This window comes from Balaenoptera musculus, chromosome 5, assembly GCF_009873245.2.
Source record: "Balaenoptera musculus isolate JJ_BM4_2016_0621 chromosome 5, mBalMus1.pri.v3, whole genome shotgun sequence".
Taxonomy (NCBI): Eukaryota; Metazoa; Chordata; class Mammalia; order Artiodactyla; family Balaenopteridae; genus Balaenoptera; species Balaenoptera musculus.
This window is the reverse complement of record NC_045789.1, coordinates 71,860,063-71,875,614: the sequence shown is the minus strand read 5'-3', so window position 1 is coordinate 71,875,614 and position 15,552 is coordinate 71,860,063. Positions and strand designations below refer to the sequence as shown.

Genomic DNA, 15,552 nt, shown 5'->3' with positions numbered 1-15,552 from the left:
AGGGTCTTTTCTCATAAACCAATTATCTTTAGATGAAAAACTCCATTTTGAATGACAGTTCTATTTGTGCATTCAAGTCTAGATATATTTACATTAAGATCAGTTACTTATTCACCATACCTTGTCTGTACTGTTTCCTCTGAACCTGTCCAATCCTGCTGCCAGAAGGGAATGGAGTTTTGGGTTTCCATATAATTTAACCACTTATAATCATGAGCTGACTATAATTTGGTCTGTTATTCTCAGGGCAGGAAATGACAGCCCAATTAAAAACTAAAAAATTTGAGTCTACTGTTCAGAACTCTTGCCTTCTTAAACATACCAAATTTAGAACAGATCCAGCCCTAAAGGGGTTCTTTTTCCACTGGAAACCAACTGAGCTATCCTCCTACAGTCAAGAATCACATTACACTAAATTATTCTAAGCCTCCAAAAGCAGTTTAATGTTAATTACGACTGCATCTTTGTTGCAACAGTCCTGTCACAAGACTATATGATCAGTGTGATTTTAGAACCTCAAACTGTTAAACAAGAAGAGGCAAGTAAAGCAGTACCCCAAAAGAGATGGTGCCTAATTTTTAGTTTCCAGCTCCAAAGACTTAATTTACTTGAATTCTAAACATGGCAATGAGCCTGACAGAAATTACTGAAAGCTAGACAATTTATACTGCAAATAGGATTAACCCAAAATAGCACTTATTTGACACCACAATTTCTCCAAAGTCTATAGACATCAAAGGAAAAACATCAAAGAACATTTAATTCTTACTTCTCTAGCATCCATCACTGTCCCCACACCAACTGTTAGAGCCATAGTTGGCACTTTTGATAAATCTCCATCAAAATATTTAGCATTTGCCAAAATGGTGTCCATTGCTAGAGTCTTTACTCTTGTCCTTGATACTAAACTGGATCCTGGCTCATTGAAAGCAATATGACCATCTGGACCAATTCCTTTCAAAAGAAATACATATACACACACATATATACATAAGTAAATAAGGTTTCTCAAAGTTCAACATGATTTAAAGACCAAAGAAATAGTCATAAACACGCTTACCTTGTTTTATTTGATAGCTGAATTTCTAATGCTGCAGTAAAAGATTTGTTCCTGTATTTGATTCAACAAGTATTTCAATGTTTTCCATATGCTTAGCATTGAGCTAGCATAATTCTAACAGCAAAATTAAGTTATCACTTTATAATAATATTTTATAAAGCAATTTCACATGCATCCTCTCAACAACACATATATTTAACCATCTTGTGATATAGTCAGATTAACCATATCTATTTACCTCATCTCCCCCTTTTTTTAAGCTCAAAAGGAAACTTTGATGCTAAAGGATAATATATGATTTGTTCAAGGTAATAATTTAGTAAGTACTAAGACAAAACTCAAATCTAAATCTTCTGATTCCTAACCCAGTGGTCTTTATATTCACACTTTAACTTGCTTGGTTCTAGTCTAGATGGGGCAGTTAACTACTGGACCTCCCTGTAGTATAGTTTCCTCACTTATAAAAATGTTTAGATTGGACAAGATATTATCTAAGGCAGTAGTTTTCTTCAAACTTTTTTGACTGCAACCTACTGCAAGAAATACATTTGACACTGCAATCTAGTACACATATAAATACAATTAAAACAAGAATTGCATGAAATAATACCCTTACGAGGAGCCATTCAAGCTACTTTTGATTACATTTGGTTTCATTAACAAAACGTACAAAGGGAAATGGTGGATGTGACTGACCATATTGAGTTCATGACCTAATAATGTGTGACAGCCACAATTTGAAAACTCTGCTTTAAGGAGATCTACTGCCAGCTGAAATATTCTAGGACTGCCTCTAAAATATAGATAAGAATATGACATTTCTTATTTGAAGGAAATTGGAGGTAAATCTTTTCATAAAATCAAGAATCTTTCTATGGCATAAGTAAATCAAGTTTTATATACATGGACCCTACTTGCTAGTCAGATTTCTGGCAACTTCAATCAAAAAAATAAACCCACAAGTTCTCTGGGTCAAAATACCTGTTATACTTATATTCTGCATATTTAATGATATATAGGTGTATCTTATTGGCTCTTAACACACAATTCTAACAACTTTTTCCCAGGCTACAACAAAGTAAAATATGACAAAGAGTAACCTGGTTTTGAATGAAGAAAGAACTGAAAACCTTAGGAAGCAAATATGAACTACCAAAGCACAATAGTCTAGGAATTTTTAACAATATAGGATTAATTTTTAATCTAGTACATAAAGCCAGACCTATATGTGGTTAATATGTATGGTTTGTTTCCACTATTAAGTATATATATGCTTGTCTATTTTAAATCATAGATATGCATCTCTCTCTAGATTTGTAAAACTGTTCTGCTTTTCCTCTTAAGTATACATCTGCCTAAATATTTTTATTTATATTTCTCTATAGAGGAAAGGATGGAACCAGGAAAATAAAGAGTTCCAGAAAAAACAGGAGGTCCTGTTAGTGGTCTCACCAGTGATTTGGGTCACACAAAAGTGTACAGCAAAGCTGAAATTATCAGGAATGGTTCATGATGGAGAAGGGTCAATACATTCCCTTACTATCAGTAACTATCAAAAATTGAGCTTTTCCTGATATAAAATTATATTTTAAAAATGTTCAGAATGTTTTACAAAGCCTTATAAAAATTTTCTTAAAAATAATCATGAACTCTAAACACCATGGTTAATTCTTATTCAGTCTTTTTTTTTTTTTTTTAATTTTATTTTATTTTTGGCTGGGTTGGGTCTTCGTTGCTGTGCATGGGCTTTCTCTAGTTGCGGCGAGCGGGGGCTCTCTTCGTTGTGGTGTGCAGGCTTCTCATTGCGGTGGCTTCTCTTGTTGCAGAGCACAGGCTGTAGGTGTGCAGGCTTCAGCAGTTGTGGTGCGTGGGCTCAGTAGTTGTGGCATGCAGGCTCCAGAGCGCAGGCTCAGTAGTTGTGGCTCACGGGCTTAGCTGCTCCGCGGCATGTGGGATCTTCCCGGACCGGGGCTCAAACCTGTGTCCCCTGCATTGGCAGGCAGATTCTCAACCACTGCGCCCCAGGGAAGCCCGATATCAACACCTTTATGAAACATCCCTAAAACCTCTGAGTCTGGATTGTGTGTCTTTCCTGTGTCTGTAGTTCTGTGGGCTAGAAGGTAAACTTCATGAAAGTAAGACTTTCTCTTCTTCATAACTGTATCCTTACTATTTAGAACACATGACACACAGGAGGCCCTCAATAAATAATGGTTGAATAAATGAATGGATGGTTGGTATTCTTCAGAACGTTCAGTATAGTTTTTGCCCCCTTCTACCCTGCTCTGCTCCCCTCACAACAGGGGCTAGACCAATCATAACACCCTATATCTCATATCGTTTAGGCAGAACTGTTGTGATCTAAGGACAAGTACTTAGGCCAAGCTGAAACAATCAGAATTTCTCTCTATAAATCTGAAACTTGACCAGGAACACAGAAAGAAAGAAGGCATCTAGAGCTGAGGCATTTGATGACAGCACTGCAGGAGAGGATCAGGTGAGTCCCTGCTTCAGTGATCTGAGGCTCCTGGTTCTTGTTCTTCTAAAGACTTGTTTTTTCCAACTCTGATATCAATTCTGTAAGTTACCCCAGAATCATTCCAATAAATTCACTTTTGGTCTCATTAGTAGACTACATTTACTTGCAAATCAAAGAATCTAATCGTGTAACCAAAGTAGAGGGTTAAAAATTTCCCCAGTGCCTTATTTCTACCTTTTAAACACAAATTATCTTAAGATAATTTTAAAGTTAATAATGCTTTTAGAGTCTATTTATAGATTTCCATGTTTGTGTACTTTATTGCTGGGTATGGATCAGGAACTGCATGATACACATTATTCTTTCTCCCAACAATTTTGTCATCAGATGAAGAACTTCTGAGTATGTATTTCCTCCTTTCTCCTTTCTACAGAGGGAAGGGAACTCTTGCTCCATTTCCCAGGAGTGAGCAATGGTGGATTAATACTCTGGAGCTCTTCTCTGGTCTTACTATTTCCAATTCAGGGAGGAGGAGTAGGAAACCCCATTCTGGCCTCAAGCCCAACCTGCAATCTCTAATCCAACTTTACCTTTAATAAAGCTGACATTTTGATCCCATTTGGCTCAGTTCTTAGTGTTTTTATTAACCAAACCCTGGAACAAAAGAAGGGTAAGTGGTAAGACCCAGATACCAAGCCTCATCTTGAATATCCAATGATAACAACCTAGATCAACGAAGGCGAAGAATCAAATGAGATTCTTTCATGAGACAGATCCAATATTAGGGTATCCCAAACAGGGAAAAGTTCAAAGAAAATGTAATAAGCCAACCCTCTGTTCCCTATACACAATTATGTGTCCCTTGGATAATAAATATAAACTGTCAGACCCTGGATTAGCTCACGACTACAATGAAGGTGTTAATGGAAGAGGAAAGGAAATCCTGTTAAATTTTTTTGCAAGGGGAGAACTACAGGAATTTTAAGACAAAAATTGGTTAAAAAACAAAATAAAGTTCTTTTTAGTAGTAAGAGTCAGTGATAAACATAAATAATTATGATTATGCTCCATTAGTTTCAAAGGTAGAACTAAGGTGGGTTATTGTGAGGAAATGCACTGAAAAACTTTAGCTACAAAGAAACAAGAAGTGGCTTAAAGCTATGGGGAAAGAAGAAAGTTTATTATAAATCTCTATAAAGGGAGATTAAACCTTAAACATTACGTTAAGCTAAAATATTTTCTGGAAAAAGTAGGCAAAAGGACAAAATGGAGTTAAAGAGTTCTTATCAGTTTTTTTCCCCCCAAGTAAATTCTACTTCCTGGCATTGAGACACCAAGGGATTTGTCACAAGAATCCTTATGTAAGGTCAATAAATTAACAGGAAAAAATAAGTCCTCAAATAAAGAAGTAAAAAAATACTATTTATGTTATCCATTCAGCCATTTTTAATACTAAAGTTTTAATAATTGCCATATCTTTTTGTATAATGGTAAATGAGTGAAAATATTTCTTGATAGAACTAAGATAAACAGTTTAGGTATATTATTTTACAGTAATTCTACTTGATTTTGGTAGAGTTTAGAAAATCTAAAGAATGCATGGGTAGCGCACACTCCTTAAACATTTTCAAATATCTACTGCCTTGGCCTTGATATTGGTAGGCACAAACAGTAATTATCTCAGAATTGAGCAATACGGACAAAACTGGAATGCAAATGTTTTCCAGGAATAGTGAAGTAATATTAGCAAGTTTTATTTAAAAAATAGATACTTTCTATTTTGAAAAGCAAACTAGTCTAACCATCCTGTCTATTTAAGAAAGTAATTGATATTAGTTCTGCTAGGTAGAGATAACAATTTCCTCAAAGAGAAAAACTTCAGTCTTGCTGGATACCCTTAGAGGTAAATCAGTAAAAGAGCAGGACATTCAATGAACTAAGGAAAAATTACTTCAGAAACTACACCTCAGAGACAGAGTGGAGTAACACTTAATGGATTACCAACTACATACCAAGCACTGCACAAGGCATTTATACATGTTATAATGTGGTTAATTCTCATCAATTCTGAAATGGTTAATATAATGCTGTTTTACAAATAACTTAATTATATTGAATTAGTATACTGAACTAATTTACTGAAATCAATACATTTCCTAAGATCTTACAGATAGTAAGTGGCCAAAACAGGATGCTAATTTTTGTCTGACGATAAAACTCAATTTTCTCCAAAGGCAACCAAACACCTCAACAATACCTGGCCACCTCAACCATAAATTAACCTCAGTACAGGTCTATTGAAGATCTAATTCATATAATTTTGAGCAGTCTTCTAATAAATTAATTATAAGATATACCTAGATCTAATGGATATATCTATCTCTATATATCTAATGTTAATTTAGAGCTTTAGTATGTTTAGTTGAATACTAAAGAATCTGGCAAAAAACAATTTGGTTTCAGTTTAGATGATGTACTATTCATATGCTTCACACTGATGGCAGAAAACCGTATTGTCATTACAAAGGAAGAGATTCTTTCACCTCTTTTCAATGGTAGATCATGAACACACAATATACATACACATATGTATGTTTGTGTGTGCACGTATATATATAAATTTCAAGTGGAATTTAGTTAATTAAACATTTACTTTAGAGTTTATTAAGACAATTATACAGCTTAATTCATATTAACTAAAGGCTGATGATAAAAATCTTACATTCTTAACTCATTTCTTAGTGAAATGAAGCAATATGAATGATCAGTAGAGAAATGTTAAAATCCACCTGTTCCACATGCAAACTTTCAGAGATTTAACGCTGTAATTTGATAAGAAAGCTGGGTTGGGGTTTTAAAGAAACAGTAAAAGAATAAGAGTATCATTTAGGAAAAGAAACATATCACTCGTCTTCTAAGATGTGGTAAACTATCAGTTCTAAAGAGGTAATTAGGCAGGGATTAGGACCTATTTCTCAAGCCATAATTTAAACAATTGCAACACTTGCAACATTAAGATTATTTTTTGATGAAAATAAAGTAAAATAGAAATCAATAGCTGAATAAATGGGTATTACAGACAGTCAACAGATGTTCTTTACATTACACGAAGGTAAGTTTTGGGGTTTTTTTATAGCACCTAATCCAAATATTAATAAATGATTAATGACAAAATGTTTTACGTACCTCCAACAAAAAGATCAATTCCTCCAGCTTCTTTTATTTTCTTTTCAAATGCATCACATTCTGCTTGTAAATCTGTAGCATTCCCATCAAGGATATGAGCATTATTAGGATCTATATCAATATGCTTAAAAAAGTTATTCCACATATAAGAATGGTAGCTTTCAGGATGATTTCTGGGAAGTCCTAAATACAAAGTTAATGAATAAAAATGTAACTATTTCCAGAAATAAATCTAAAGTTTACTTTTCTGATTAAGCCATAAATGCTATTTAAAATATGTAACATTTCTATACCATATTCAATTTAAAAGCATTTTTATATGGAATATATGCTTATTATGTGCCAGGCATTATTTTAATCACTGTACATGTACGTATTAACTCAATTAATATGTACAACGTCTATGGAAATAACTATTATCAATCTCATTTTATAGATGAACAGAAACAGAGAAAAGTTAAATTAACTTTCCCAGGGTCACAGAGCTCACAGAGGGGCTGGAGCACAGAAGTCTAGTTCATGTGCATGTAATCACTATATTACCCTTCTCAAATACAAAATTTTAACCAATAAAACTGATTTATGTGTTAAATTCAACATAAATTAAATGGTCACACAACTGAAATCTTGATCTACGTTCTTCCTCTGTTATTCCTATTTACATGCAAGGTATACTAAATTACAACAGTTCTTTGACAATGGCTCAGGCTACCGTTAAAAATGTGTACCTATAAAATTTAAATTTTAACACAGAGTTTATATGTATCACTGATCATTCTAGTTAAGCAAGGTCACAATCAATAAATTATAAAAGCTTCAAGGCTACAAATATAAATAGCCTTATATTTAAAAAATATTTTACTAATTACATACATATTAATTAATTTATCCCCACAACAACACTGGTTTTAACTTTGCCTTAAGAAAAAAAGAAAAAGAGAGAATGAGAAATGTGAATGAATTGGCTCAAAGTTGATGGAGCCAGGACTGGTAAGTGCCGTAGCTGAAGACGAATGCAAATCTTCTGATTTCTAGTCTCATGGTCCTTCTACTATGTCATGCTGTCATTACAAAAATAGTTTTTTTTATATAAACTCCCAACCCCACTACAAGGTAATACATTATACTCTAGAAATATATTCATATTACATTCAAAACAAATTTAAATAATGTTAATATTCTCAATATATTAATTTTATTTAAAATATAACATATCCAAATAATATATTCAAATAATATAGCTTACCTACATACTCATCCATGTTAAAGGTCTTCACATATTTAAAAGAAAGGTCTCCATTCTTGTGATATTCTATTAGTTTTTTATAACATCCTAAAGGTGTACTCCCTAAAACAGATAAAGATTCCATTTTCTAACATAACTTGAAAATCTAATTTAAAAAAACGTTTATATTAACCTTATTCTCTTCTTACTTAATGGTATTTTATATTTCTAATTTATTAGGCAAACAATTATTAATTTAAATACACATTCAATTAACAAATATATGTTGAATTAGTCTCTCTACAAGGTAACCTAAATTTTAGTAAACTAGAATTTGCTGAACAAAGCTGGGAATCTGTCAGCAGAAATTATAGCTTGGAAAATTATTCTTGTGTCATTGGATATTTGGAATTAATGGTGTATATTCCAGGATTAGAAACTTCTAGAAAGCACATGTGAATTAGAAGAAAAATAAACGTCCCACCTTTAGAGAAAAAACTTTATTTAGAGAGGGATTTGTAGCATAAATGATACATAAATAGGTCAAGTATTGACCATTCAGTGAAATCAAAAGGGAAACCAGAGCTGAATTTAAACACTGCCTCTACTTTCAAAATAGAAAGTGGCAAGGATTGAGTGAGGAGGCTTATCCTTTAAGTTTTTAACTGGAGCTCCTGTTTCTCATTTTGTGTTATTTTCAGCATATATCAGCTAAAATGTATAAAGTAAAATGATTTCTAGGAAATGGGATCTTGGCTTTGGATACTTCATCTGAGTTCTTAATGTTATTGTTTTATAAATGTGATTCTTTTATGTTTTATAAAATTAAGATCTGCTTGATAATGCTCCATGAAATGACACAATAAAGATAAATGAATTTAGCCACTTGAGGATGGCCTCCCTTTGTTTTTTAAATTTGCTGTATTTTTTCACTTTAACTACAAATTCGAAGACTAGATTGACTACATTCTTACAACAAGCAACCTGGCCCACACAATCCTGGTCAGAGTACTGGTTTCTAGTCCACCCACCATCACAAAACAAAATAAAACACCCAAACACAAAATTTCTACTCAAGAGGCAGGGAGAAGTATGGCAGAACTAAGCAGTCTCTGGCAAAAAAAAACACACCAGAAAAACAAAAGAACAACAAATACAAAAAAAATCTAGAGTAGTAAAAAGACTGACTCTCATTTAAGATGACAGAATAATAGAAGTGGCTAAATATCACACAGACAGGTTCACAGAACAGAAGACTAATAGGTTTTCTTGAAGTTAAGCACACATATTGTTTTAAATTGTCATTAATAATTTAAAATTTATGTGGTCAAACTTTACAATTCCTTCTCAAAGAACTATAGCCCACTAACATGAAACCTGGATAAAAGATGGATAAGTATGCTCTTCTTTCTTTTCTAGAAGCATAACAAATTTTCTGTGTGTATCTTTCAGTGTCAAGAGAATAGTTATAGGACTCCCTCCGTAATTGAAGGACATATGAATAAAAAAAGAAGTTGTCACAATAGTAATAAAAAACACATTCATTTTCTACTTTTTAATCAAAGTGGCTGAACAGAAAAAAAAAAATGGAAGATATGGTACAGGGTGAACTGGTAAAAGAAACTTCATTTTAATATATTTGCTTTGCAATACTCATTTACTAACATAACTAATTTAGCAAGTGCTTACTATGATTCACATATGACAAAGATTACGACTGTTTCTACCCTAAAAGAACTCACAGAATACGGATAGACAAGTACAAAGTAACTATAACACAAGGAAAAATATAAATATCCTATAAGAATTCCGGAGCAGTATAGTGAATCAAAGAAGAACACACTATAGTCTTGCTTGTTGGAGGAAGGATGAAAGATGGCATTTCAACTGAGTCTTTGAAGAAGTGAAATTCCCATAATCAAAGAATGGGTTAAGCTGTAATTGAAAATAGAAAAAAGATGGGGGAGGAGGTTCAGAGATGACACTTGTATGCCTACCATGTGCTAGATGCTATGCTGGTGCTTCATACATTAGCTAATGGAAATCTCACAAGTTTGGGAAATTGGCATTATCTTTCCCATTTTGAAGTTGGAAGAGTTGGGGTAAAAAAATTAAGGAATGTGCCAAATATCACACACACGGAAGTGAAGCCAGATATTCAAGAGATTCTGCCTGGTTCCAGAGCTCATAAAGTTCTTATTATACAGTATGCTAGCAACATGAGTGAAAGTAGAGCCAGCAAGTTCAGGTCTGTTCTTTGAACTACAAGCAGTGTAACCTGCCTACCCTGATTCAGTGTAGAGGAATAGTGGGAATAAGTCTGGGAGGCAGGTTGGGTGCACAGCATGCAGGCCCTTAAATGTTAAGCTTGTCAACATCACTTCAATAAATATATTACTGAACAGGGCTTCCCTGGTGGTGCAGTGGTTAAGAATCTGCCTGCCAATGCAGGGGACACAGGTTCGAGCCCCGGTCCGGGAAGATCCCACATGCCGCGGAGCAACTAAGCCCGTGCGCCACAACTACTGAGCCTGCACTCTAAAGCCCGTGAGCCACAACTACTGAGCCCGTGCGCCTAGAGCCCGTGCTCCGCAACAAGAGAAGCCACCGCAATGAGAAGCCCGCGCACAACAACCAAGAGTAGCCCCCGCTCGCCACGACTAGAGAAAGCCCACACGCAGCAGCAACGAAGACCCAACGCAGCCAAAACATAAATAAATAAAATAAATTTAAAAAAAAAGATATATACTGAACAGATATTCCCCAGAATTGTGTTTGGTGGGGCGTAATTACAACATAGCATGTTGTTTACAGAAATGTATGTTCAAATTTCAAAAGCATGGGGTGCGGGGAGGTAAGGATGGGGCATGATTAACACTGTCATTGGTCAATGAAGGAGAAAAGTAGAAAATGTTAACAAAGGTTTTCCAGAGATATACCCTTGGCAGATGTATTATTAGGCAGTAATACTATCCAAAATAAAGCAGAAGAATTGTATATCAAAATACACAAAAACATGTTTAGCACTGCTGGCGTTTATGGCTCTGAAGCCTTTCTGCTCCCATACTCAAATTACTGTTTATTTCTTCATAATTAAGACAAAGTGATTAAGGCAGCTAGTCTGAGCATGGCCCAGGTTTACAGAAGGCAAACTGATACAGAGGCCATGTTCAACCACTGGGGCTCACATATCAGAACTGTGAGTGCTGAGGGGGCCCATTTCTGGTGTGCACAATTTAAAAAAATTCCTCTTTGCCATTCTTACCAAGACCTACTGCCATGGACCGAAAAACAAAAAGCAAAACAACAAACAAACAAAAAATCAACTTGGTGAGCTAACAGTATCTTTCATGGAAATTATGCAAGTGAAAAACAATCATGATTGTAGCTTTTCTATAGTTGACATGTATGGGGGGAGGAGCAAGAGGAAAAAATACTGTTTAAATAAAACACACTTATGAGAACCTTAAATTTACATAGTGTTTACAGTATACAAGGGACTTGCTCTTATTTGAGGTTCAAAACAGCATTGTAAGCTATTAATTTCCTTATCTTCCTTAAAAGTAAGGAAAACAAGAATTATGGTGTAGAATAAATGCCCTTCAGTCACCAAGAAAGTAGCAGCTCTGATTCCAGGTCCAATACTCTTTCCTATGTAAGTCAACAATATCAAAGTACCATGAATCAGTGACACCACTTGGTTATTTTTTAAGAAAAACTTTAACCGAGAACTAAATCCAATAAAGTGTATAATTAATGCTTATGTTCATTCTGTCATGAAGACATACCTGTCTTCAATTTTTCACCTGTAATACTTCTAAAATAGAAAATAATCACAGAAATAGCAAAGGGCTAATAAGATAATATGAGGCATATGAGGTAAAATTAAGAGGCAGCTGTACATATTTTAGGTACCTCTTAATGATCAATGAGAAGGCTAATCTCCCAAGAAACTGCATGAATAGTGAAAGCAACATCCCTAAATACAAACAAAAGACTACTAGAAAAAGTCACAAAAAATATCATGACCATGACCTGAGCTATATTTCCTTTTCCATTCTGGAGTGGTAGGTGAGACAGAATTTTCACAAATAGTAATGAAACTTAGATACCAGATATGTCTGTATCTATGTATTTGACTTTATATCCTAACATGTTAAATCAGTGATACGTCAAGAAATAAACAGGAAACATATTTTACTAAGAAAAAGCCTTCAATCCCACAGCCTTGAGTACCTAACATGGAAAAAAATGGTGCATTACCTGTTGGCAAACCCAGTGTAAAATATCTGTCCTGTCCAGGTCTGAATTGAATGATGCGATTACAGATGTATTTGGCTGCCCATTCACTAGCCAAGTCATAGTTATCAAGAATTACAAGCCTCATTATGGTGATGCACAGCTTCCAGGACAAGAAGTTCAAACCTGAGAAAATTCCATCGTAGAGCACTTTAAGTAATTTACAGTCAAAGAGAAGTACAATACATTGATGACTTTAAAAAGGACAGTACTTAAGAAAGACATGCATGTATAAAAATACAATCTGTACTTTTAAAATAGTAATAATGGCTGTTCTCTTTTGAACGAACTTTGGGTTCTGGGCAGTGGGCTAGGTCATTTAAGTACAAATATTAATTCTTACAACAACCTTCTGAAGTACATACAACATCCAGTTTTAGATGAGTAGAGGGACTGACATAATTCGACTGAGTTCACACAGTTACTAAGTGACAAAGCTGAAATTTTTATCAAGGCAAATTTACCATAAAGACATCACACTGCACTATCTCTACAGGTACACTATATAAAGCAACATAAAACAAATCTAAAGGCAAACAAAGCAGCACTCATTTATTGATTGCAAATTAATGGTAGTAATGATTACTCAGCACCTTTTGGGTTACTTACTAAAATCCAGAACTCTCCCTATGAATGATGTAATAACCAAACCTCTCTTCTGTATAAAAGTGATACCTGCACTTTAAAAAATTTCAATCAATACAGAAAGATACAAAGAAGTTAAAAAAAAAAAATCGACCCAAATCCTGCCACTCCGAAATAATGCTCATTACTATTTGGTATACATCATTCCAGGTATCTATCTAATGCACACATATAAATAGGATGTATAGAAATAATTTCTAACAATGGGATCATACTAGACATGCTATTTTTAACAAAAAGCATAACGAATTTAATTCTTTCTGCATTAAACAGAAGCAAAAGAAAATAAAGTGAACTAAAGAAACTGCTGATCTCTGGGGGACAAAATTCTTCACAAAAAGCAATTTCAGTTCCTAAAAGAATATTCTCAGGTTAAGAAAAAATATTATACAAATATTAGGAGATCAGCATCATTTAAAAACTATATGATTCCATTTTACACAACGTGGATTGACCTACTACCATGAAAGATGTGAAAATTGCATTCTTACACTTCCTCCCACCCCGATTTCTGTAACATGTATTATTTTATACTGCCAAGATTTATAACATTTACAATGTGTTCTACAACCATAATTCCCATTTTTTAATTCTTAGTTTTATATTTAAATGGATTCGTTACCCACACCAATCCTTTCACAAATGGCTTCAGCAGTCCTGAATTCTGTACCCACAAACCGTACATACAGAAGTAAGTCAAAATCTTTCCATTAGTGGGAGTAGGAGGTCTTATTACAATGAAAACACTGAATCTAAATATGTCCTTAAGAACATGATGATTTAGATTCTGGCATAACAAAAACTTACGATCACCATGATCTAGAGTTATGGCACAATAACAAGAGATAAATATCATTTACAGACAATAATTTACACAGTAAGTCATAAATTCAGTCCAACAGGTGGACTTGGCCTCCATTTAAATTCATCAGTAATCTAATGGCACAAACAATTTCAAAGTTACACCAAAGAATCAGAAACATTTCCTGGCTGTTTTAACCATCAAGAGATATACTTATCTCTAATAAGAGTATTCAGCAAAATGACTACTGATAAAAAGAGAAAAAAAAAATCCTGTAAGGTGAGGAGGAGGAATGGCATTAGAGCTTTCCAAGTGTCTTCTGTGTTTTGGGGCATGCTATTTCTTTTCTCAGTTCAACACACTTGTGAGGGAGGGCCTATTAAATGTCAAGCACTAAGCTCTGTAGACACAAAAATGACAAAGATAAGGATCCTACTATCAAAGGGCTTAGACTCACTTAATAGTCTCTGGGGCAGAACTTATCCTCATTTTTCAGATAAAGAAAACTGCAACTCACAAGTTTATTACTGAAGTTATAAAGCTATTAAGTGGTGGAGGGTCTATCTGACTGAAAGATACATGCTTCCCAAAAGTGCCATATAAGGAAGAATCACTTAGGATGCCTGTTAAAAAGATTCCCCGGACCTTTCCCTGGACATGGTGTTTCAAAAGATATGAAATGAGGTCCACGGAATCTGCACTTTTACAAATATCACAGGTGATTCTCACAATCAGGATAAATTTGGAAAATAACATCATACAAGATGACTTCATGGCACAGAGGTTCAAGTAAGTCTCTCAGACCAAGGACAAGCACGTTTTGCTTTCTTAAACTCTTCCGCGAGTCCAGAGTTCGGTTCCAAAGGTCCCAAATGAATCACCTCACCCAGAGAAAAGTAGAATGTCACATGTGTTCAGATTTTTAAATGTGTCTTCTTCCAGTTTTTGCCAATCCTCACACATCTGAACTGCTGCTGTGGTCGACCATTCTCTGACAGCTTGACCCGACAACACTCAAAAAATGACACAGCACCACCCCTGCCCTCATCTTCCTCTGGTGCTGATTCATTTGGGGTGTGCGTCCCTTGGACAAAGAGCTGCCAAACACAAACCTCAGAACTTTAAAGCTGGATGGGAACTTCTAGACGACTTGGGTTACACAACTATTTTAGAATCTGTACTAGAATCTGGAACCTTGGCTTCCAGAATCCCTGCTCTGCGCTTTTTCACTACAACACACTACACCTGACCTCAAAAGATTCCTGAAGCCCGACCAAGAAGGGGGCTCTCAGAGCAGGGGTCCAGGTCAGGGTCCCGACGAGGGGCGAGAAGCAGCAGCGAAGGCTGTGGTCCCTGCCCGGAAGGCGAGGGCTGCAAACTCACCTCACCTGCCGGGCCGCTGGGCCCGTCTCTCCGCAAACCCTAACGAATGCAAATGAGGATGACTACTACGAATTTGTAACAAGTGTCAGGAGAAGACCGCCAAAGAGCAGGGGCCAGGGAAGCCCCGTCCCGAAGAGGACGACCAGTCAAGTTGGAGGGGAACAAAGCTGGGGACACCACGGCCCCCGCCTCGAGGCTCCCGGGACCCCCATCCGCCCCGCGTCCCCGTCTCCGCATAGAGCCCACCGGTGGGTGCAACGACCAGCCGAGTCCCCGCCCGACTCCCCTTCCTGGTCCTTCCCGTGGACTCACCCGCGGACCCACCAGCTCTTCCGACGCTGGAACAGCGGGAACAACCAACAGCCAGTCAGCCCGGAGAAACACCAGCCGGCGAGAGGAGCGTGAAGCCTAAGGACCCGGATGTAAATCTAGGCGCTGATGGGAAGGCGGAGCGGCCTGCCGGTACTGCGCAT

General features: G+C 35.8%; 2 protein-coding genes across 12 annotated transcripts in view; one reads left to right on the top strand and one right to left on the bottom strand.

The window, feature by feature from the left end:
• GUF1 (GTP binding elongation factor GUF1) overlaps window positions 1-4,123 on the top strand; it is a 41,127-nt gene extending 37,004 nt beyond the window's left edge. For 2 of the 7 annotated variants that reach the window (XM_036853650.1, XM_036853648.1), the window contains one exon: window positions 3,406-4,123. In XM_036853650.1, coding sequence (XP_036709545.1) covers window positions 3,406-3,439 — 34 coding nt within the window. In that variant the 3' untranslated portion in view covers window positions 3,440-4,123. Of the gene's footprint in view, window positions 1-2,445; window positions 2,782-3,405 lie in introns of those variants that run through there. The other 5 variants (XM_036853653.1, XM_036853645.1, XR_005020061.1 and 2 more) reach the window with 4 other exon arrangements.
• The window catches only part of GNPDA2 (glucosamine-6-phosphate deaminase 2), a 28,022-nt gene extending 12,492 nt beyond the window's left edge, over window positions 1-15,530 (bottom strand). For 2 of the 5 annotated variants that reach the window (XM_036853654.1, XM_036853656.1), the window contains exons 1-5: window positions 15,392-15,529; window positions 12,214-12,375; window positions 7,972-8,073; window positions 6,726-6,908; window positions 770-954 (exon numbers count right to left, since the gene is read on the bottom strand). In XM_036853654.1, the coding sequence (XP_036709549.1) occupies window positions 770-954; window positions 6,726-6,908; window positions 7,972-8,073; window positions 12,214-12,337 (594 nt within the window). In that variant the 5' untranslated portion in view covers window positions 12,338-12,375; window positions 15,392-15,529. Of the gene's footprint in view, window positions 1-769; window positions 955-6,725; window positions 6,909-7,971; window positions 8,074-12,213; window positions 12,376-15,391 lie in introns of all 5 variants that reach the window. The other 3 variants (XM_036853655.1, XM_036853657.1, XM_036853658.1) reach the window with 3 other exon arrangements.
• Between the last annotated feature and the right edge of the window lie 22 nt (window positions 15,531-15,552).